The sequence below is a fragment of the Natator depressus genome, chromosome 7 (genome assembly GCF_965152275.1).
Source record: "Natator depressus isolate rNatDep1 chromosome 7, rNatDep2.hap1, whole genome shotgun sequence".
NCBI lineage: Eukaryota > Metazoa > Chordata > Testudines > Cheloniidae > Natator > Natator depressus.
In genome coordinates this window covers 83,325,001-83,347,093 of record NC_134240.1, presented here as the reverse complement: position 1 = coordinate 83,347,093, position 22,093 = coordinate 83,325,001, and the positions used below count along the sequence as shown (strand labels likewise).

Below are 22,093 nucleotides of genomic sequence, written 5' to 3'. Positions count from 1 at the left end.
GGTTGGTACGTATGGGTGTTCTTTCAGTTTCTGTACCTTTAGTCTAGCATAGAATTTATCTGGCAGAGAAGTTTTCTTTCTAAATGATAGCTTTTTATATTCATTTCAGTGTAGTAGTTTTTAGAATAAATTTAATGTTCATGTAACTGAATAAGTGTCGGTTATAAAATCTAAGGCCAGAAGAGACCAACAAATGACCTAGGCTGACCTCCTGTATATCACAGGCCACCAATACCACCCAGCACCCACACGCTAAACCAGGGGTGGGCAAACTTTTTGGCACGAGGGCCACATCTGGGTATAGAAATTGTATGGTGGGCCATGAATGCTCTCAAAATTAGGGGTTGGGTTGCGGGGGGAGGGTGAGATCTCCAGCTGGGCGAGCAGGCTCTAAGGTGGGGCTGGGGATGAGGGATTTGGGGTGCAGGAGGGTGCTCCAGCTGGGACCTGGGGGATCAGGGCTGGGGTAGTGGGTTGGTGTGGGGGCTCAGGGGTGCAGGCTCCGGGTGGCACTTACCTCAAGCAGCTCCTGGAAGCAGCGGTATGTTTCCCCTCCAGCTCCTACATGGAGGCATGGCGCTGGCCAGACGGCTGTGCACCCTGCCCCATCTGCAGGTGCCGCCCCTGCAGCTCCCATTGGCCATGGTTCCCAGCCAATGGGAGCTACGGGGGGCAGCATGCAGAACCCCCTGGCTGCTCCTACACATAGGAGCTGGAGCGGGGACATGCCACTGCTTCTGGGAGCCGTGCAAAAAGCCCCCAACCCCACTGCCTGGCAGGAGCTCGAGGGCCAGATTAAAAGTTCTGACGCGCTGGACATGGCCTGCAGGTTGTCCACCCCTGTGCTAAACCCAACAATCAAGACCAAGGTATTACAGCCCACAGGACTGTTCGACTATAGACTATTATGTACCACAGGCAGAGAACAGGAGTGACTGAGGAGCACCACTCGTTTCCCTGCCATTGTGGGATATACCCAGATAATTCTGGCAAGTGACCAGCATCAGCATGCTGCAGAGGAAGGTGAAATATTTCCCAAGGTCACTGTCAGTTTGACCTGGGGGAAGACTCCTTCTAATTTCCAGACTGAATATATTCGTGGCCAGTTTATATCCATTTGTTCTTGTGCCAGCATTCTCCATTAATGTAAATAGCTCTTCATCCTCCCTGGTATTTACCCCCGATGTATTTATAAAGAGCAATCCTATCCCCCCTCCGCCGCCTTTTTGCAAGACTAAACAAGCCAACCTCTTCCATTCTCCTGATCATCCTAGCAGTTGTTCTCTGCATCTGTTTGTTTAAATTCATGTTTCTTGTACACAGCATTCCAACTGAGATTTTACCAGTGCCTTGTATAATGGCATTAATACGTCTCTATCTTTATTGGAAATGCCATGCCTGACACATCCAAGGATCACATTTTCGTTTTTCCCAGCTGCATCATGTTAGTGGCTCATAGTAATCCTGATCGACCCCCACAACCAGGTCTCTCTCCTCCTCTGTTGCTTCCAATTGATTAGCCCCAAGGTGGTAGCAAAGATTCTTATTAGATCCAAAGTGCATGTTCTTGCAGTTTGTACTATTGAATTTCATCCCACGTCTGTCAGCCTAGTCTTCAAGGTCATCCACCTCTTCCTGTATGATGTTCCAATCTCTTTGTATTGATGATGCCTCCCAGCTTAGTATAATCAGCAAACTTTACTAGCGCACACCTACTTTTTGTACCAAAGTCACTAATAATAAGATTGGTCCCAAGACACATCTTTGAGGAACTCCACTGGTAACCTCCCTCCAGATTGATAATTCTCCTTTCAGCACAACCTGTTGTCTTCTCCCCTTACACATCTTGTACTGATCCCCATCTCCTCTAATTTAACTGTTAACTTCCCATGTGGCACCATGTCAAATGCTTTACTGAAGTTCAAGGATATTAATCTTTTGCATTTTCGTTATCTTTAAAAAATCAGTTCTTTTCTCAAAGAAAGAAATCGGGTTAGTCTGGCCTGATCTACCTTTGGCAACCCATGTTGCATTGCATCCCCCTTTACCATTTACTTCTGTGAATTTGATTATTCTTTCCTTCATAATGTGTTCTAAATATCTTAAATATGGGCACAATGTTAGCTAGTCTCCAGTCATATGGCACACTGTTCAGAGTTCGGTGGCACACAAGCATGAAGTGTGCATGCGTTTCCTATCAGAGTTGCTTCATTCCTGGGAAGCTGGGGCCTGACACACCAGTTTTACCTATAGCATGTAGCCCCAGAATTAGAATAATATTACTTCCCTGGTATACTGTACTGGCAAAGCATTCCTACTATGGATGCTGCTTCTATCTTTTGCCAGCATAGCTTATTCCAGGCCTCCCCAGGGCAAAATCAACCATACTGGCAAAACTGCAGTTTTGCTGGTGTAAGCTGTGGCTAAACTCTACGGGCTTTTGCTGGCACAGCTGGTCAGTTGCAAATATCACCCCTGACCAACACAGGTGTGCTGACAAAAACTTGTAATGCAGACATGGGCTTATTTTTTAGCTCTAAATAGAGGTGACCTAGCTAATAGGGTTAATATCTAGGCCAGTATATCTTTTAAATTCTTACTCTGAGTAGTCACATCAGATGCAATGTCTGTCCAAATATCAAGGTTTGTTAAAGTGAGAAAATAAGAGGAACATGATCAACTTAAATCTTAATACTTAAACATAAGAAATGTCTGATCAGATAATATCTAAGCTTGAAAAATAAGTGAATATCATTTAGCCACAGTTTGTGATATAACTACACTGTCTTCAACATTGATCCAGCTCTGTTTGCTGCTACACCCATTAGCAGCAGCAGATGTGTAAACAAGGCTTTCCTACTTGAAAACTATACTCGGAGCATTTAAATTGGAGTTTACAAGTTGACAGGTGAGTAGCATTTTCGTGCCTGTCAAGTGTGAAGAATACATCATAGTTCAAAACAGGCTAGTTTGTAAACACAGTTTAAACTTTTTAAACTGTCATGACCAAAACTATTTATTTCTACACTTGCTGTCTTTAATTTAACCCCGAGGAGCCCAGTGACATTGAACTGAAAGATAATATCACACCAATCAAATAAAGTATACACAAAGTCCTAGGTATTACACATGGTGTAATCAAGTTAGGGCGCAATGTTCAACAAACACTGCTTCATACAACATTCATTAGGTAAAAATGAATGCAAGCTAAGTAATGTTTGTGTTAGCCATAATGTCTATTGAAACATCAGAAAATAGTATTCAGTTCCTGTTTTTCAATGTTTTGAAGAAATATTATTCAATATTTTGAGGAGATTGTAGGAATTATAAATGGGTGCTAAAATGAGATGATTTAAGTATTCTGTGTATGCCAAGCCAGAAAATGTCCTTCCTAAATGCTGAAATTGTCATTCTAATTGTATCTCCTTTTGCTGTCACGTTCTTTGGGATGCGGGTATCTGTAAAATATACAATTTGGACTCTAGAAATGGTTCTAAACATACCCTTAATGATGTAATGAGCACAGGATTTCTCTTGGTACTTAAAATAACCCTATACTTCCTTAAAAAGCTAGTCTTAGTCCTCAAACAATTTTATGTGATCCTACTGGGGGAATCCTGTTTCCTTAAGAGACCTTATTTTTAGCTCTTCCTATAAGTGAATTTAATGTTAGTAAATGCTGTCATTTGGATACCCATGGAGACGTACATTCTAGTTGTTCACTGTGGCAGCGCAGAGCAAGGTTCTCCACATTATCACTTGTGCGGTCTGTTAATCTGGTGCGCAGGGACCTACTGAAGTTTTAAACTTAATTGCCAGGAAAATACTTTTCTAGCACAACTAAGATGTCCAGTCTGGTTAGCTTTGGCTCAGATGTATGATTTTTTTTGATGGATTTTTACTGTGCTGTCTGCATGTAATTCCTTTTGAGGTGGAAGATGGTAACAGTTGTTGACATTAATATGTTTGTGATGGCATGACTGCTATATCTGGAACCAACCCAACCAACTAATGGACTTAGAAGTGGGATCATCAGGATATCTTCCCAATCTTTATTGATAAAACCGCTTCAGTGGCGCAGGCTTCTGAATGCATTTACATTGAAAAAAAAAATGTGAATATTGCAAGTACTAATGATGTAAACAATTGAATGTTTTATCAAATATTTGGATCCTTCTTTCTGGAAGGCAGGGAATAAATGATCTCATGGTGAATTTCTCCTTTAGGGGACTGTTTCAGTCAATTAGAAACATAAGAACTTATCCGTGTGCTCATGAGTTTTGTGTGACTTGGAGTTTTTAAGGCATAAAATCATCACAGAAGTTGACTGACTCACACCCTCAAATATAAGGCCTCTTGTGTTGCTCCCACAACGCGCACATCCAGTTAGAACAGGTTTTTGTGTTTTTCCACAAGGTTCTGTAGTTATATAAAGATTGATTTAAATTCTGTCCAGGCCACTGAGCTTACCCAGCCTGGAGAGTGGGTGATTGACTTCTGTAAAGCTAGAAATATATTCCCTTTAAGCACAGATGGTCAGTAGCTCCAGTGTTGCTGGAGGAAGAAGCAGCAAGAAACTAAATGCAACCTGTCTGTGAACAAGATTACAAGGGATGGGATTGTTATCTCTTGTATTCAGGCAGAGGACTGTGGTTTGCAGGATTTAATCAGTGCATCTCTGTGCCAATGTCCTGAAAATAGCAAATGGTACAGTTGTATCTGAACTTTGACCCTCAGTAAAAGTAGAACTTGATTTATTGCTAAGGATACAATTTAGTCATGGAGGTCATGGCAGTCATGGATTCTGTGACTTTACCAGACCTTTGTGACTTCTTTGGCTGTCAGCAACTGGACTTGGGGCTGGAGCTGTGCACCTCCTTTCCCCTCTGGGGCTGGGGTCGGGGCCATGTGCTCCTGCCCCGTGGGTGCCTGTGCATGCTCTCCCTCTCCCCCTGTGGCTGAGGCTGCTGTGCGAGGGTTGTGTCCCCACCCCATGGCAGTGGGACTCCAGATGTCATTCCTCCCTCTCCCCCCCCCCCCCCCCCCGGCTATTTTTAGTAAAGTCACAGGCAGGTATGGGGTTCCTGTGAATTTTTGTCTATTGCCTGCGACCTGTCTGTGACTTTTACTAAAAATAACCATGACGCAATCTTAACCTTAGTTACTGCATAAAAGACAGAATGGAAGACACCCAGAATCATTGTCCAGGACTTGTGCAAACCTGCCTCCTTGCATGCTCTGCTCAGAGGAAAGTGAGAAATGAGTGGGACTCACCGAGTGTTGCAGAGTGCAAAGAGTTAAATGGGCTGTGTGGATCAAGCTATTTAGCTAGCTTTGCTGTTAGGAAAATGGTGTAGAACTATGTTAAAGTTGAAAACAGCATTGCTACACCGACTTACAAACAATCTTGTGCCAATTAGAATGAATTAGTGTGGACTCCTTTTTTATTTTTTTTATACCGGGTTTTGGTCTTATCCTATTAAACTCTAAAATTAGTGATGCATTCTAATTTGCTGATTACTTTTGGGCAGGGAAGCCCAATATATTATCAGTTGACATGTTAAAAATGTTCAACACTTTACCATCCAAGAAGCTCAGAATTAATGAATAATGCTTGAATTACTTACTCCATATCCAGTCCCTTCCCATCCTGGTCTCCACCTGCCTCGTTGAGGTGGAGTACAGGCATCAATTTTAAAAGCCCTGTAGGGTCATCAGGAAGGGCAATGTAGTTTAGACAAGCATGTTATAAATTCGACCCAATATGGGGAATGTTGATCTAACGACGTAGTGTAGACCAGCCCTCACATTGGCAGTACAAAGCTGCAGGGCTAGAAACTTACTACTTTAAGAATGAAGGCTGAAATCATCATGTAACCCCTTGATTCCAGGAGCTGGGGCTTTAGGAAGACAATTATCAAGAGACTCATGATGAAATTCTGACAGTTGACAACACTGTAAATACTGAATACCTTCCTTTTTAGTAGGAGCTCTACCTACCTGGGACGCAGTTCAATGTCTATTTTAGGAATAACTCTTCTTCAGTGCCCTTATTCATAGTGATTTGAAAAGGTGTGGGGCGGGTTTACCTTCTGTAATATGTGTGTTTTTGTTTTTTCCCAGGACACTTTTGTTCCCTATAAGGAAATCATCCTCATGTATTTAGAAAAAGCAAGGAGCTTTGTGAATGGACAGTGTGCTGGGATTGAACCCTGGCAACTGATTGGCTCGACATTTGCTTCTACTCTGGTGGTGGTGTGGCTGCACAGTATCCTCTTCCAACCAGAGAGTGAGTACCTTGGCATGTCTCTCTGGAGTTGAGTTTCCTAGTGTGCTTGTGGGGGCAGGGTTATTTCTCATGTAAATATTTTTCTGTTTATACATTTGTGACTGGGATCTCAGTGGGGGCCAGCTGAGGTCACTCAATTAGGATGTACTGCAAAGAATGGGGCAGACAATCCCAAAGCTGGTGGATATTTCAATACTTAGATTTACCAAGCCAGCACAAAACAGCTTCTTTACTACCTCACTGGTTGCCCAGAAACTAACAACACAGTTTCCTTAAAGTGACTCGGCCTCAGGCCTCCATCTAGGTACCCAAGTAAAATCTAATGAAGATTTTCCGAAAATCTTATTTCATCATATAAAAGAAAAGGTTCTACCAATCCCAAAGGATCAGACACATTACCTCCCAGGTTAATGAATATTCCAGATATTACCCAAATACATGCTTACAGCCAATTATTATTAACTAAACTAAAATTTATTAAAGGGAAGGAGAGCGAGTATGGTTAAAAGATCAATATACATACAGACATGAGTTCAATTCTTGAGGTTCAGATACATAGCAGAGATGGTGAGCTTTGTAGTTGCAAAGAGTTCTTTTAGAATTTAGTCCATAGGTTATACAGGCAGTCCTCGGACTTATGACACAGATGGTTCCTCAAAATTGCGTTGTAAGTCAAAATGCCATAACTCGGAACCACAACGCACTCCACTGCGGGACCGAGCATCGTAAAGTCAAAACCAATTGTCCGAAGTCGAATCAGGGTGTCAATTCAGAAACGTCGTAAGTGCTGTTTATCGTAAGTTGAACGTCAAGTCGAGGACTGCCTGCCTGCTGCCCAATGTTATATTCAGGGTGTTTCCAGCTGAACTGGGACCTCAATCTTGAAAACCAAACTTCCTCTGATGAAGCTTAAGCAGATCTGAGATAAAAAGGATTGGGACCCAAGGATCTTTTGTACAATTTCAGGCTTTCTTTGACAGAGTTGAAGTCCCTCGGGGAACAATAGGGCCTCATTTCCTAAGCATAGTTGTTAATTATTCACAGAGATTAGCATACGACAATGGCTGGTTTCTCCACCATTCACAGATGATTTGCTATACATTACAAAGAGATGAATACAGTGATATCCCATGTTTACAATTAATTTAAATGCTAGGATGTTCTTTTGATCTCTGAAGTATCAGAATACAGCATAGACAGGGACTGTTGATTTACATTGTTGACCACTACCCATATTTATGTAAATACACTAAAACACAAACATTATCTCCCCATATGTCTTTAAGGGTTGAATTTAAGTCCTTCATCCTGCAGGATGTTTAACCCTTTCTGGCCATGCATCACAACATTATAAACAGGCTTCTGCCGTAACCCAGAATGTACCAGTAAAATCTCTCCTTATCATATTAAGGACAAGACGTGGCGACGTTTCAGTAGCTAAACCATTCCATATTGGGGAGTGGTGGAAGACAGTCTAGAGTGTGCCTGTGTGATGCGGAAAAGTTGATCTGCTCTTCCCCTCCCATTGGACTTTTGGTTAAACACTCATTTGCTGGTCATTCCTGTGGATCAAAAGTCAGAAACAGTCACCTTTGAGTTCTGTGCTCTGGTGAGGTTCATTATGGGGAATCATGACACAATAGCAAAACACCAGGAATGGAGGATTGTGCGGAACACCTCTTGGGCTGAAGAAGGGGGCTTCCTTTCCTTTCCGTTAATCATACACATTTACTGTCTGAGAGTCAGTTATTTAAGGTACATACCCACGTTTTCATCTGTTCTGAGTCTTTTTTTCCTTGTTTTGAAGTGTAAAAAATTAAATTGGATCTCTTGGTCTATTGCCATGCATTCTTCTTTATTGTGGCAAGGTGGTACTAAAGATCACTGGACCTGTCCGAGAGAGGAGGCTGTAGTTCCTTGTGAGTCCCATAGGAGTATGTAGTAATTTCTAGTGGCTGTTGTTAGGAGTAACAGCGTATTAATTTGATGTTTAATTTTGTGCTTTCCCACAGTTTCCCAGGGGAGGGAAAAGTACATTTGAATTGCTAAAAGCACTCTTTTTAGCAAGAATAAACAGATTTCTTTGGCTCTGAGTTTTAAGCTCACACAGTACTAGTACCTGATTTTATTTTTAATTGTTTTTTAAATACTAGCATAGTATTGGGAAATCTTAGATTAAACATCTTGAATTTTATGTAAGTATATAGTAAAAATTTGAAGAAACTTGCACACCTAGGAAAAAACAACAAACAAAAAGCAGATTATCAACAAAGTGTGTAATACAAATTCTTTCCAAAATCTAAGCTATTAAGTATTTACTGCAGAACATTAGTGCTAAAGTTAGCTGAGTTTGTATTCTCCTGTTGGTGTCTCAAGATGAAAAAAGAAGCAAAGCAAAGAAGTCATATTAGTATCAAAGATAAAGATTGTGAAATCTTTAGAGTGAGATTTCAAGATCGTTTCAGATGTTTCTTCATGAAAGTGTTATCTGTAGCTGCCAATGTTTACCTAAAAGGGTGTATAAAGTACAATGTCTTTAATTCCTCTGATCTGATCTAACCTTAAATCACTTTTCTGTGGCTAAAGGATCCATGGCATCCCTCTGCTGGATTAAATCCCGATAGCTGTCAAGAGATTGTCTTCTTCCAAAGATAGGGTTAGCTATGCTCAATACCATCATTGCTTCTCCAGCAAAGGTCAGAAACAGAATCTGGATTTCAATGAGATTTCTACATAACCCAGATGGAAAATTGGATATGTGTGGCACAAATCAGGTGACTGCCCACACCAAAAAGGAGACAGTAGTTTAGCCAGAACACGTGTCCAGTATTCTCCTGGTACCTGGCCACTTGCTCTGACCATTGACAACACAATCTCTGCTTTTTGTTGCAGAGTGCAATCACTGGCCAGTAATATTCTGCATATGAGATGGAAAAATGCTCTCAATAAGCATCTACTTCTTTCTCTACTGAATAGTGGTCCTCCTCATAGAAGTGAGGTCCCCCATAGTATTTAGAACTCTACAGACAGGTGATGCAGGCTGGTGCTATTCATGTTTGTTCTCCTCCTGTCTCACCTAAAACATGCTGGACACCTGAGGTGAAATTATGACTCCACTGAAGTCAAGAGAGAAACTGCCATTGATTTTAATAGAGCCAGAATTTCACCTCTGGTATTCCTCTTACAGCTTTCCTGTCCAGAATGCCAAATAATGCGAGAATATATGTATATGGTGAGTTAGACAAATGTCTACTAATGACTAAACAAGGCTCTTAAATCACCTTTGCATGTAATCTGAGTCAGATTTGAATTTCCTTCTCCAGTGTATTACATCTCTGCACCTCAATCCCTTCTTCATTGTTTCATTTAGCCAAGAATTCCTGCCATATATCAGCAATACTAAACTCGAGGAGGTTTTTTTGGTTTATTAGCTCAGAGCAGGTTGCTCAATTTTGATTTTTGTTTCTTGTTTATCTCAGGTTTAACATCACGAAGTAAAAAATGGTTCTTTAAAACTCTAAGAAAACTGCCTTTTCTTGGCGCCATAGTAAGTATCTGACGAGCTTTCCTCAACATTCAGCCAGCTCTGTCTTTTTGTCCTATTTGTATTGCAATGATGCCCAGGAGACTTTTGTGCAAGGCGCTGGACAAACATGAAGTCCCTGCCCCAAAGAGCTTACAGTCCAGGTAATCTTTCTGTAGCAGTATTGGCTTCAGAAAAGGGAGACGACATTTTCATTACCAGTAATACCAAGTGGCTGAGTTTCCCCAACCCCTTTCTGTATATTATCAGACTTTCTGAAAATAGCCTCAGCTGGTGGGTGAAGGCCACAGAGTTTACTCTGGGTTATTTCTCTACCTAATTTATCATTCTGTTTGTGTCATCAGTATGTAGTTAACTGAACGAATGTGGTAACTGAACCTTGTGTTATGCAAGAGGAAGAGGTTATTTTCCTTGTCTTGGATTGGTTTAGAACTCGTATCTGTGTTAGGAATGGCTTGGACATACAAGGTACAGCCCCTGCCCTGAGGACATTGGTCACAATAGAAAGACTAAATAAAACGAAGGATTCAGGGGCCAGGTTTGTCTTAAGTTTGTCTTTTGATGTAACAGATTTATGGTTTAGCACTGTGGTTTTCAACTTTTTTTTTTTTTTTTTTCATTTGCAGACCCCTACAAATTTTTTTTTTTGAATGGAGGTGCAGACCCCTTTGGAAATCTTAAACATAGTCTGCGAACCCCCAGGGGACTGGGGACCACAGGTTGAAAACCACTGGCTTAGCATGATAAAGAATGCTTTCTCTTCCAGATCTTCTCTTGGCATTATTACTGATGCATGGAACTAGTTTTAAAGCTTTTATCCAGCTCTTATAAGCTACAAGTATCTCCCTTTTTAAAGGGGTTGATGTGCTTATGCTGAAGTCCTGACCAACACATTCTGCCATCATTTGACCTGGTTGTCGTAGCCAATGAGCTGGGTCAGATGAATTCATAACTCCATATTATATTCCATTTATGTCTGTCCCTTGCTTACTGGCAAAGGAGACACAAAGTAGTTCTGGGCTCCCTACAACTGTTCCTTATTTGTATATGACCCAAACTTTCAGGATAGTGCTAGTGAGATGTTGGCCCATTGCAAAGAAATGTGTTAGTGTCTCATTTGCCAAGCACGTCCACTGATCAGTAGAGTCTGACACATAAACCTATCGTGTTGCTTACAAGAGACCTTGATGTCCGGGCATTCCAATGTTCAAAAGTCTCTATTACTGTTGCTATCTCAACAGCTATATTAGATAATGCTTCTGGGAGAGAGATCTGTGCTGCTGTGAAGGCAAGTCTGGGCCTTCAAACTGTAGACTCGGGGAGAAGTTAGTGTCTCAGTCTTATCTGTATGTTCTTTCATTGTGTTATGTTGTTGTGCAATACAGATATCTTTTATAGAGTTTCTAAATGTATATCTGATTTCTGAAGTGAGATGGTCCTAAAGTAATCCATCTTGAAACTGTAACTGGTATAAAATCAGCTTTTATATTGTCATGGGCTTCAACACCATAAAAAGGCTGAGGTAGAGGGAAGTCCAATATCTTTCTTTGCTACATTTGACAAACAAAATTATTTTCAAGACCCTAAATAGGCATTAAAGGAGGAAATTAACATGCACAGTATTTGACAGTATCCGTTTAAGAGGTTAACACAGTTCAGTGTTGAGCTTATTGTTCCAGTCAGTAGCACTGAATGTTCTGTGTACAATAAAATGTATGCACCCTGTTGTTGAAGGTATTTCATTTTCTTTTTAGATACAGAAGCAGTTTAACAAGGCCTTGGATGATGTAGCCTCTGGTTTGCACTTCCTGAATGATGGAAAGGGTTATATCAAAGCATTGCCAGCGCAAGGCATGAGCCAACCTGTACTACTAGAGAAGATGAAGGAGTACAGCTCTATGGGTATGACAGTGAGCATATACTGGTGTATATATGCAAGCAGAGGCGCTGCCTTTCTGAATTCCTGGGGAGTGCTCGACCCCCCCCCCCGCCCCCCGGCCATGCCCCTACTCCATCCCTTCCCACAAGCACCCCCCCGCCTCTTCCCGATCCCTTCCCTGAGTGTGTCCCACCCTTGCTCCTCCTCTTTCCCTCCCCTCCTCCCCAGCACCTCCTGCCTGCTGTTGAACAGCTGATCCGTGGGAGGCTCTGGGAGGGAGGGGGAGGAGCTGATCGTGGGGCCTGAGCACCCACTGTTTTGTCCAGGAGTGCTCCAGCCCCTGAGCATCCACCGAGTTGGCGCCTATGTATGCAGGTCTACTTCATAGGCCTAATATTAGAATTATGCTATATGTTTACACACCTATAAAGGTAAAATGGACCCTGGTGACTGCTACAAATAGCTTCAGCTTAAATATTTTTCTTGGTGTTCATCAAATGTTAGTTGATGCTGTCCTGTAAATGACTAATACCAATTTTCATGTTTTTGATTAACTACAATTATTAACTAATACTCAGGCATCCCATAAAAAAACTCAGGTGCCTGGTGTTCTAATGCTGAAGGTAATGGAAAAGTAATTCTGTTCCTATCATGGTGGTGAAATATAATGCAGACAATCTGGGTTTGAGGGTAATGGTTACAAAGGAAATCGGAAAGTTTTTATTCTGTTTCACTGACCAGTCTGTCACAGTAAGGAGGAAAGGATAGTCTCCTGGTTGTCTGAGGTGGGGATGGGCCAATTTGACCACTACTCTTCTTGGGATCTTTTTTCCAAAACACATATATCAATGCACTTTCCTCCCTTCTCCTCCACCTCCAATCCTAAGGGAAATAAATCGGCAGCAGCAGTTCAGCTCTAATGGGCAACCCCACGGAAACAAATCAGTGATGGGGGGCGAGGGGACACTTTAACTGCCCTTATTGAAAGAGTGAGGTCTCTCTTTAAACTGGTGCAGTGTCCTGACACTAAGTCTTTGGCCCAGAAAAGCAGGACAATTTCTTCTTGACTGACACTCGTAACTTGGAAAATATTTTGGAGTCAGGTTTGAACATGCTTCAGAGCAACCCAATGCTAGGCTCTTGCCAGAAGCATGGTTTGTTTGTTTTGTAAAGCAAAGTACAAAACATTGCTTACATGGAATTTTTCACTTATCTCCGTCACTGTGACTTGTAGTTTGTTTTATGCCATAGTGTTTCCTTGGCTTGGTTCCACGTAGACAGCATCTGAAACTTCACTGTTGAGTCGCTTCTGTCGTATGAAATCTCTACTCCAGTTAATGTACCTGCCACATTCTAATCAGAAAACTTAGGGGAATTTACAACTTCCTAAAGAGTCTGATTGGGAGGGCTGGCTAATATTGTACCTTTCCTGGCTTCGGGACTTTCTTCATGAAACAGTTTGACACCGCTAAACCTGAAATAAACAATATTGCATGTACGAAAATTTCAGTAAAACCAATCTTACAATTTTCCTATTCTCCACACTTCTTCTAGAGCTTGCTGTGTCCTCTTTTTCCATGTCTGTTTTCTATGCCCTCAATTTTCTATATATTTTCAAAATGCTTTTTTCATCTGACGCCCTCAAAGGTGCCCCACCCTCCTCCCAGTCTGTTTTTACCCTTATCGTTCACTTCTACGTTCTCCAACAGCTATTTGGGAGGGAGGCTCGGACCTGAGTCCTATGTATGCAGGTGAAGTTGACACTCCCTGAGTTATGAAAGTTTCCCCTTCCAAGTGGAAGAGGAACTTTTTTTTTAAGGGTTTTGAAAGGAGGAAGATGGTATTGGGTAAAGCGGTGAACTGAATCCTATTGAAAACGTTCCCTGAAATGGTACATTTATGTTACAGCTTTATTTTAGTGCTAGAAGGTTACCCAGTTAAAACACTTGGATGACGGACAGCGTGTGGAGGTGCTTATTGGTAAGGGCGCAGCCCTTGCTCTGCCAGACATACCCGCTATGTTCTGAAGTTGCAGTAATTTGCATGTACTTTTAGGTGAAAACAGGAACTGGAGTTTGCCTTGCATATTTTACCAGTACAGATTGGTTTGAATTGTTTTTCAAATATCTTGTAACATGGTTGAATGTTCTGTTTTTGTATAGTTATCACCTTCAGCAAATAGAATCCAGCAGTGTGGACAGGTTTTTGGAACTTGAATGGGAATTATTGCAAACTTGTTTACATATATTCTCTTGTAGTTACACATTGCTCAACTATTGCATCTTTTATAGCAATTGCATTCAGTAAAAAGTGATGGAACACTTATGGCTTCTAATTTATTACTATGAAATTTGTTTTGTGCTAATCTAATAGTGCTAATGTTTCGTGCTAATACTAGGGAAATAGGAAATATGCTATAGGAAGGGTTTAGCATTTTACATTCTGAATACTTCCATCCAAGTATAGTCTGGAAGTAACATACTAACCACAGCTCTTTTTTTTTTTTTTTTTTTTTTCCAAAGCTCTTTTATATTATGAGCCAGTTGTAGACAATCAACAGGAGGAAAAAAAAAACTTGACTTAAACATCTGCAAAATTTAGACAAACCTACATAGGACTTGCCAATCCTTAGAAGCTGCTAGTCAGTCAGGCACTCCAGTTAAGTTACTTTCTTTGCCATGATTTTAAAAAGTAAGTGTTTCCTCATGTTATTCTGAGCTATTTTAATGGTAGTATGGAGGGAATTGTTAATGCTAATCAGTAACTGAGAGGATCACACTTGTGGTATGCATTGCTACTAGGATAGATGCTATTTTTGGCACTTTTGGGTAACTTTCATATTAGGATGGCTGCTTATGCAAACGTATGCTGTTTATGCTTTTTATTTTTCAGGTAAAGTACATTGGGAGGATGGGAAAGTCTCTGGGACAGTATACAGCGGGGAAGAGAAACTCACTCACTTGCTAGTGAAGGTAAATAAGTGTTCAAGAGGTATAATTTATGTGTGAGTCACACAAATACCTTTTTGTGGGATGAATATCCATAAACACCTTAATTCCCTATTTATAATTCCTATTTATCTTGTCTTGGAAGATGGTAGAACAAAAAACATTGGTCTGAAGCCAAGGGAAAAAATTGAGATAGATATGGCTGAAGGAGGGAGAGTCCTAGCAAAACATTTGTGCCATAGAATAGATGACCAAAGGCTATGGCTGTCAAAGCACCGTCACTGTAGATATTCAAGAATTCAGAATGGGTAAAACATTTAGAATGATAAAGCAAGTAACAAGTTACGAGGGAATGGATAAACTGACATTGGCTGACTACACCTTGAATCTTGCCTGCAGCTACCTATTCCAGGATTAGGCTTCTGTGGAAGTTCTGACTGGGACAGCCTGTTAAGCTGGGCCCTGCAGCCAAGGCAAATGAAAACTTGTAACAAACTGTATAGTGCAGCCAATATTCAGACGGTGGTAGAATCAGAAGGCTGGCTTGCTTCAGCCAAGTCCCTGTTGTGTCATAGCCAGAAACTTCTCTCCTTGGGAAGGTTGAAAGAGTTCTAAACAGCCCAAAGACCTGTTAGGTTGCCTAGATCAGAAATTCTTCTCCCAGGAAGAAAGAACGTCTCTCCCTTAGTCAGCCCTGTCTTCTGGGGCTTTCTTTTATAGTAATTGTAATGAGCTCCATTTGGGTACTTAACTCAGTGTTTTATTCCTATTGCCTGTTAATTTTCCCTGCTTTCAGGTGCTTGAGTGTATAAACCCCATCACAGCTTTTCTTCAGGAAATCTTGCTAAATTCTTTGGTTCTAGATATGTGGACACTTGTTCTGTATTTTGGCTGATGATGCTGTCACTGACTTCAGCAGAATTGCTTCTGGTTCTGGCAAGTGGAGAACAGAATCAGGCCCACACTAGCTTTTGCTTGTCGTGTAAAGCCATGGTTGCAAAATACTTTGGTATGAAATGGTAGCTTTTGAGAACAGTTTTGATGCATATCAGGTGGACAGTCTTACTGCTTCAAAGAGTTTGTTTTCCCAGCTGAACTATCTGCCTGTAGTTATTCCAGAATTCTCCTCTGGCCACAAACTTGTCTGTTACTGTTGTAGATCTTGTTCTAAAGTTAATTATTCAAAGAAACGTATCAACTGCTTCTTGTACTAACGAGAGTTTTAGTCGCTTTTTTTTTTTTTAAAGAATAAAAGCTGGTACTTGTAAAAGTTGATCTTGTAAAGCAGCCATTTGTTTTCTTTTAATAGAGGTAAGCTGAGAACAGGTGTGTTTGCACCTTATAACTTATTTAAACAACATTTGTTACTAAAATAGGCCATTCCTCATGTCTTGGTTGTTGTTGCATAATTGTATCACAGGCCAGATGTGCCCCAGGGTAATTCTGGAGTTAGCGACAGTGGGTAGACCACGTGAGTGTCTCCATCACATCTATAGCTTCAGTTACTACTACATCTAAAGGCTGCAAAACACTGCTTTGGGCTGCCTAAGACCTGCTGCTGCTGCTCCTTGCTACTGTGGCTAAAAATAGCTCATTGAATTAGCTCACTTCTAAGGCGGTCTGTATTGCCATCTTTTGATTCCCACTGCAGAACTTGTTAAACAGTAACCTCGATCTTGTTCTGCAATATATCATTTATAGGTTTATGAGGAGTTTGCATGGAGTAATCCCCTTCATCCAGATGTGTTTCCAGGCCTGAGGAAGATGGAAGCGGAGGTGGTGAGGATGGCCTGCACACTCTTCAATGGGGGACCTAATTCCTGTGGAGTAGTAAGTAATCTAGAAGCTAAATCAGAGTCCCCCTTAAACATATGAACTTTCCTAACTGGACGCTGCACACTTCCTTTTCTACTAGCTGTGCTAAGATTATTCCTGTATGTCGCATTAGGCTTTTTCTACACTAGAAAGAATTTGCTGGCATAGCTACACTGGTAAAGCCTCCTAATGGAGACTCAGTTTATACCAGCAGAATTGTTTTATCAATATAGTTTTATACCAGTTCCCTGAAAGAAAGAAATTACTCTGGCATAGCCACATAGCTATGTCTTAATAGGCATGTGTCTTCTGACAAGGCTATACTGGCAAAATATTGTAAGCGTAGACCAGGCCTTAGATGGGGGAAGGACACGACCAACTCTAAAATGTAACTGGCTTGGGGTGGGGTGTTTGAGGGCGGGTAGCCTTTTTTCTTTAATTTTGCTCTAATCTAGAAATCCATCAGCATGCCAAAACTAGGACTGCAAACAATTCCGGCTGGTTGGCTTGGAGACCACGAAGAAGCAGTTGAGGGTATTAAATGGCTTGGATCAACAAGGTGTGGTACATATTGTCCTTGTCCAACTTGTAAGCTGTCTGGACAAGTTAGCTTGCATGGTTTTAAAGCTCACAGGCACTGAAATTAACAATTTGAAAGCATTGGCTGAATTAGTTACTTGCAAAACAAGTTTTAGTCCATTTCCCTCATTTCATACTTTTTAAACAGTCACACTTTTTGTTGTACTAACAAATGGATCCTTCCCATAAAAAGACAGCACTTATTTTCTTGTCTCAAAGTTAGATTGTAAATTTATCAGGGCAGGGACTATTTTTTTTTTTTTTTTAAATTTTGTTTTGTAGTTGGGTTTGTGCAGTGCCGAGCACAGTGGCATCCAGTCAGTAATTGATGTCTCTTGGCGCTACTGCAGTACAAGAAAGAAGTAGGCTGTGTTTGTAAGTTGTAGAGAACTAAATATATCGTGGGCAAGGTATTGGTGGCAAATTATGAATTAAGTTGTCGGCACCTGCCATGCAATTGCTGCTGGTGACTCTGCAACCCATGTGCTGGTTTACTGTATGGCCAGTTGAAGGTTTAAAAAAAAAAATTCTGTGACTGAAAGACACTTACTTAACCCCACCTCTTATCCATACTGACTTGCAGTTGCATAGAACATTGACTAAATTATCTGAGAAAGGTAGCTAGGATCATAGAGATCTCTCTCTACAATTGTGGTGTTAATTGGTCTCTAATAGTTGTCATGTACTTAGCAGAATTTTGCAGCACTTCTCTCGCGTTTGGAGAACTTCACTCACAAACTTTCAACACTTAAAATGGTTGGTTTTTTTAATTTTTTTTTATTGTTCATGATAGCTTTAAAAAGTGTCTAGCTTTTGGTCTAAGTGCTATTACCTAAATGAAAATACAAACCACATGTAAGGTAAATAAAAGATTCGCCAGCTGCTTCTATTCATAACTAGAAAATTATAAAAATGACATTAAACCCTCCAAATGCCCCCTAACAAAAATACCAGCACTCGTCCTTCCCCCTTCCCTAAAGCCTGAGTAGTTAAACGGGCCTTGCAGCATGCCCTGAAGCTCTGCAAATTGTGGTATAAGGCATTAGTCCCTGACTGCTTGGCTTAGGCTTCTGCTTGAATCTCAGCAGGAAGTGTAAAAACTTGGTGTGGAAGTTGCATACTACCTTGTTGAACAGTTACCCAATACGCAAGGCCAGTGGGAGAGTTAGTGGCTAGCCAGAAACTACTAAAATTGACCTAACCCTGTAATTAACTTCCTGAAACTAGTCTTGCAGGTATTGAATTCTCACAGTGTACAAGATAGATGCTTTGAAACAGCAGATTTCAAAAATGGAACTAGCAGGTTGTGACCAAGGGACTTCTTGGATCCTCACGGTCCTGGGGAAGTGTCACAGAGCTAAAGGAAGGCCCTGGAGAAGTGATGTGGAGGCCAGATGTTGTTTTGAGCAGTGAGTGTGACAGACTGTCTCAAAGGGTCAGAAGTGGGCCATGATTTTAAAACAGTAACGTCTAGGTAAGGTTTTGTACCTAAAATATTTCATCAAAGTTTCTGATGGCTCAGTCATTCCAGAGAGTTGTGCCAAACAGTTAACGGAATATTTCTTCTGAGACTTTTCAGACTTGCATGTTTCCCCCCAACCTTCTGTGGTTCAAATTAACACCTACGATCATGGTCTCTGAAGGGCCAGAGAAAAGGCATTTTTATCTGTGCTTTCACTTTGTTTCTTCATGTATTTGACACTGTTGAGCTTGTATGGGGCAGTCAGCTTTCCCTCTGCATGGCTCTTTCAAACTTAAAAGACACACATTTGAGGCGGGGTGTGAGGCAACAAAATGAGGCAGACCGTGGACAGCTGTAGTGCTTGAATCTACTTCTGTTGTTTTTTTAAACAAACTTGAGTAGTCTGAAAGTTGTTGTCCTTTTTTAATGTATAAAGTCTGATTTACTTTTATTCCACCTACAGTCTTGTAGTTTAAAATATACATTTGCTCCTGAAATTGTTGGCCATAACTGCTGTTTCTGAGACATATAGTCTGGCCATGTCTGGAGACATTACTGTCTGGTTTCTTCCATTCTGGAGGAGGTGACAACAGTTGTTACTAATCTGAAGTAGGGAATTGGGACTGCTAATACAATTTCAGTGATGCCCCCTCAGTGGTCTATTAAAGCAGGTGGAGGATGTTGGATAAACATAGTAAAAATTCAGTGGCCAGGGTGCCTTTGAAAACATAGGAAACTGTTTCTGTAACTGCTTTCCATTGAGGTCAAATCTGTTTCCTTGTTACTCTAAGAAATAAGAACTCCTGAGAGAAATCCAGTTCTAATCATGTATGACTGCTTGCATTACTTTGAATGATAGTGATGCCTTGGACGAGTGTAAAAACAAAATAGAATAAATTATCAGTGTAGTGAATGTTAAATTAGACGCACAACTTCCATTATTTATGGGAGTCTTCTTCATTCTGGACACGTTCCTAAAACTGTTTCCCCTTATGTTTTAAATACTACTATTGCTAATCCCTTGTAGGAGTTTTCAACTCACCTTTTTTCCCCGAATTACTTTTTAAGATGATGCTCATCTTTCTGGAAATATTTCAAGCTAGTCTTTTCGAACAGGAAAATGTGTTTCCAGTTTTTTCTTAATCAGTTCTCTTTTTTGCGGCACTTACTGCACCCTAAAATTAACAAGAAGACTCCAGATGGAGGCTTACAATCAGTTCTGAATCATTTAATGTTCACTTCATAGTCTGGGGATTTCTTTCTCCTATGATGCGGGGTTGGATTCTCAACAGCAAGCTTTCTCTTTTTGTAGAGGTTCTTTTGAGAATGTTTATGGATTTCCCCTGTAATTCCAGTGAAAAGGGTTTTTTCCATGTAACCTCTGTTAATGAATTTCCTCCCCCCCCCCCCCCCCCCGTTAGTCTTTAAAATGTCATGGATTTTGCTAACACTTGGTTTGGGTGCCGTGTCATTGAGGAGAATGGACCACTTTAAAAAAAACAAACCAAAACTGTCTCCGTTCCTGTCTCCCTCATGCCCAGCCTGTCCTCAGCTGGAGACAAGCAGTCAACTTAGAGCTCTTTTGCTGACTTCTGTGTGCACATGTTTTTGCTACCATAAAGTCCTGGTGTTGTTTTTCTCTTTTTTTAAAGCTTTGCCTGTGTCTTAAGTTATTTGCTTAAAGTCTGTACATGAGGCAGAAAGAGGAAGGAAAATGAGTCACCCCTGTATCTTCTCTAAAACTTGGCATGTTTGTTCCTTCTGCCATTCTCTCCAAATTCCAGTGCTTTGAACTTTTTGTCAGGTAACAGCCGTGTTAGTCTGTATTCGCAAAAAGAAAAGGAGTACTTGTGGCACCTTAGAGACTAACCAATTTATTTGAGCATAAGCTTTCGTGAGCTACAGCTCACTTCATCGGATGCATACTGTGGAAAGTATAGAAGATCTTTTTATACACACAAAGCATGAAAAAATGGGTGTTAACCACTACAAAAGGTTTTCTCTCCCCCCGACCCCACACTCCTGCTAGTAATAGCTTATCTAAAGTGATCACTCTCCTTACAATGTGTATGACAATCAAGTTGGGCCATTTCCAGCACAAATCCAGGGTTTAACAAGAACATCGGGTGGCGGGAGGGGGGGTAGGAAAAAACAAGGGGAAATAGGTTACCTTGCATAATGACTTAGCCACTCCCAGTCTCTATTCAAGCCTAAGTTAATTGTATCCAATTTGCAAATGAATTCCAATTCAACAGTCTCTCGCTGGAGTCTGGTTTTGAAGTTTTTTTGTTGTAATATCGCAACTTTCATGTCTGTAATCGCGTGACCAGAGAGATTGAAGTGTTCTCCGACTGGTTTATGAATGTTATAATTCTTGACATCTGATTTGTGTCCATTTATTCTTTTACGTAGAGACTGTCCAGTTTGACCAATGTACACGGCAGAGGGGCATTGCTGGCACATGATGGCGTATATCACATTGGTGGATGTGCAGGTGAACGAGCCTCTGATAGTGTGGCTGATGTTATTAGGCCCTGTGATGGTGTCCCCTGAATAGATATGTGGGCACAGTTGGCAACGGGCTTTGTTGCAAGGATAGGTTCCTGGGTTAGTGGTTCTGTTGTGTGGTATGTGGTTGCTGGTGAGTATTTGCTTCAGGTTGGGGGGCTGTCTGTAGGCAAGGACTGGCCTGTCTCCCAAGATTTGTGAGAGTGTTGGGTCATCCTTCAGGATAGGTTGTAGATCCTTAATAATGCGTTGGAGGGGTTTTAGTTGGGGGCTGAAGGTGACGGCTAGTGGCGTTCTGTTATTTTCTTTGTTAGGCCTGTCCTGTAGTAGGTGACTTCTGGGAACTCTTCTGGCTCTATCAATCTGTTTCTTCACTTCCGCAGGTGGGTATTGTAGTTGTAAGAATGCTTGATAGAGATCTTGTAGGTGTTTGTCTCTGTCTGAGGGGTTGGAGCAAATGCGGTTGTATCGCAGAGCTTGGCTGTAGACAATGGATCGTGTGGTGTGGTCAGGGTGAAAGCTGGAGGCATGTAGGTAGGAATAGCGATCAGTAGGTTTCCGGTATAGGGTGATGTTTATGTGACCATCGTTTTATTAACACTGTAGTGTCCAGGAAGTGGATCTCTTGTGTGAACTGGACCAGGCTGAAGTTGATGGTGGGATGGAAATTGTTGAAATCATGGTGGAATTCCAGAAGTCACCTACTACAGGACAGGCCTAACAAATTAAAAAATAACAGAACGCCACTAGCCATCACCTTCAGCCCCCAACTAAAACCCCTCCGGGGGGTGGGGGGGAGAACCTGGATTTGTGCTGGAAATGGCCCACCTTGATTATCATACACATTGTAAGGAGAGTGATCACTTTAGATAAGCTATTACCAGCAGGAGAGTGGGGTGGGGGGACAGAAAACCTTTTGTAGCGGTAAACACCCATTTTTTCATGGTTTGTATGTATAAGAACATCTTCTGTATTTTCCACAGTATGCATCCGATGAAGTGAGCTGTAGCTCACGAAAGCTTATGCTCAAATAAATTGGTTAGTCTCTAAGGTGCCACAAGTATTCCTT

At 41.3% G+C, this 22,093-nt stretch overlaps 1 protein-coding gene across 1 annotated transcript in view; it reads left to right on the top strand.

The window, feature by feature from the left end:
- The window catches only part of SGPL1 (sphingosine-1-phosphate lyase 1), a 47,278-nt gene that overhangs the window by 9,414 nt on the left and 15,771 nt on the right, over nucleotides 1-22,093 (top strand). Inside the window, exons 2-6 of the mRNA XM_074958938.1 lie at nucleotides 6,124-6,289; nucleotides 9,769-9,836; nucleotides 11,588-11,735; nucleotides 14,605-14,684; nucleotides 16,362-16,490. Of these exons, the coding sequence (XP_074815039.1) occupies nucleotides 6,124-6,289; nucleotides 9,769-9,836; nucleotides 11,588-11,735; nucleotides 14,605-14,684; nucleotides 16,362-16,490 (591 nt within the window). The remainder of the gene's footprint in view (nucleotides 1-6,123; nucleotides 6,290-9,768; nucleotides 9,837-11,587; nucleotides 11,736-14,604; nucleotides 14,685-16,361; nucleotides 16,491-22,093) is intronic.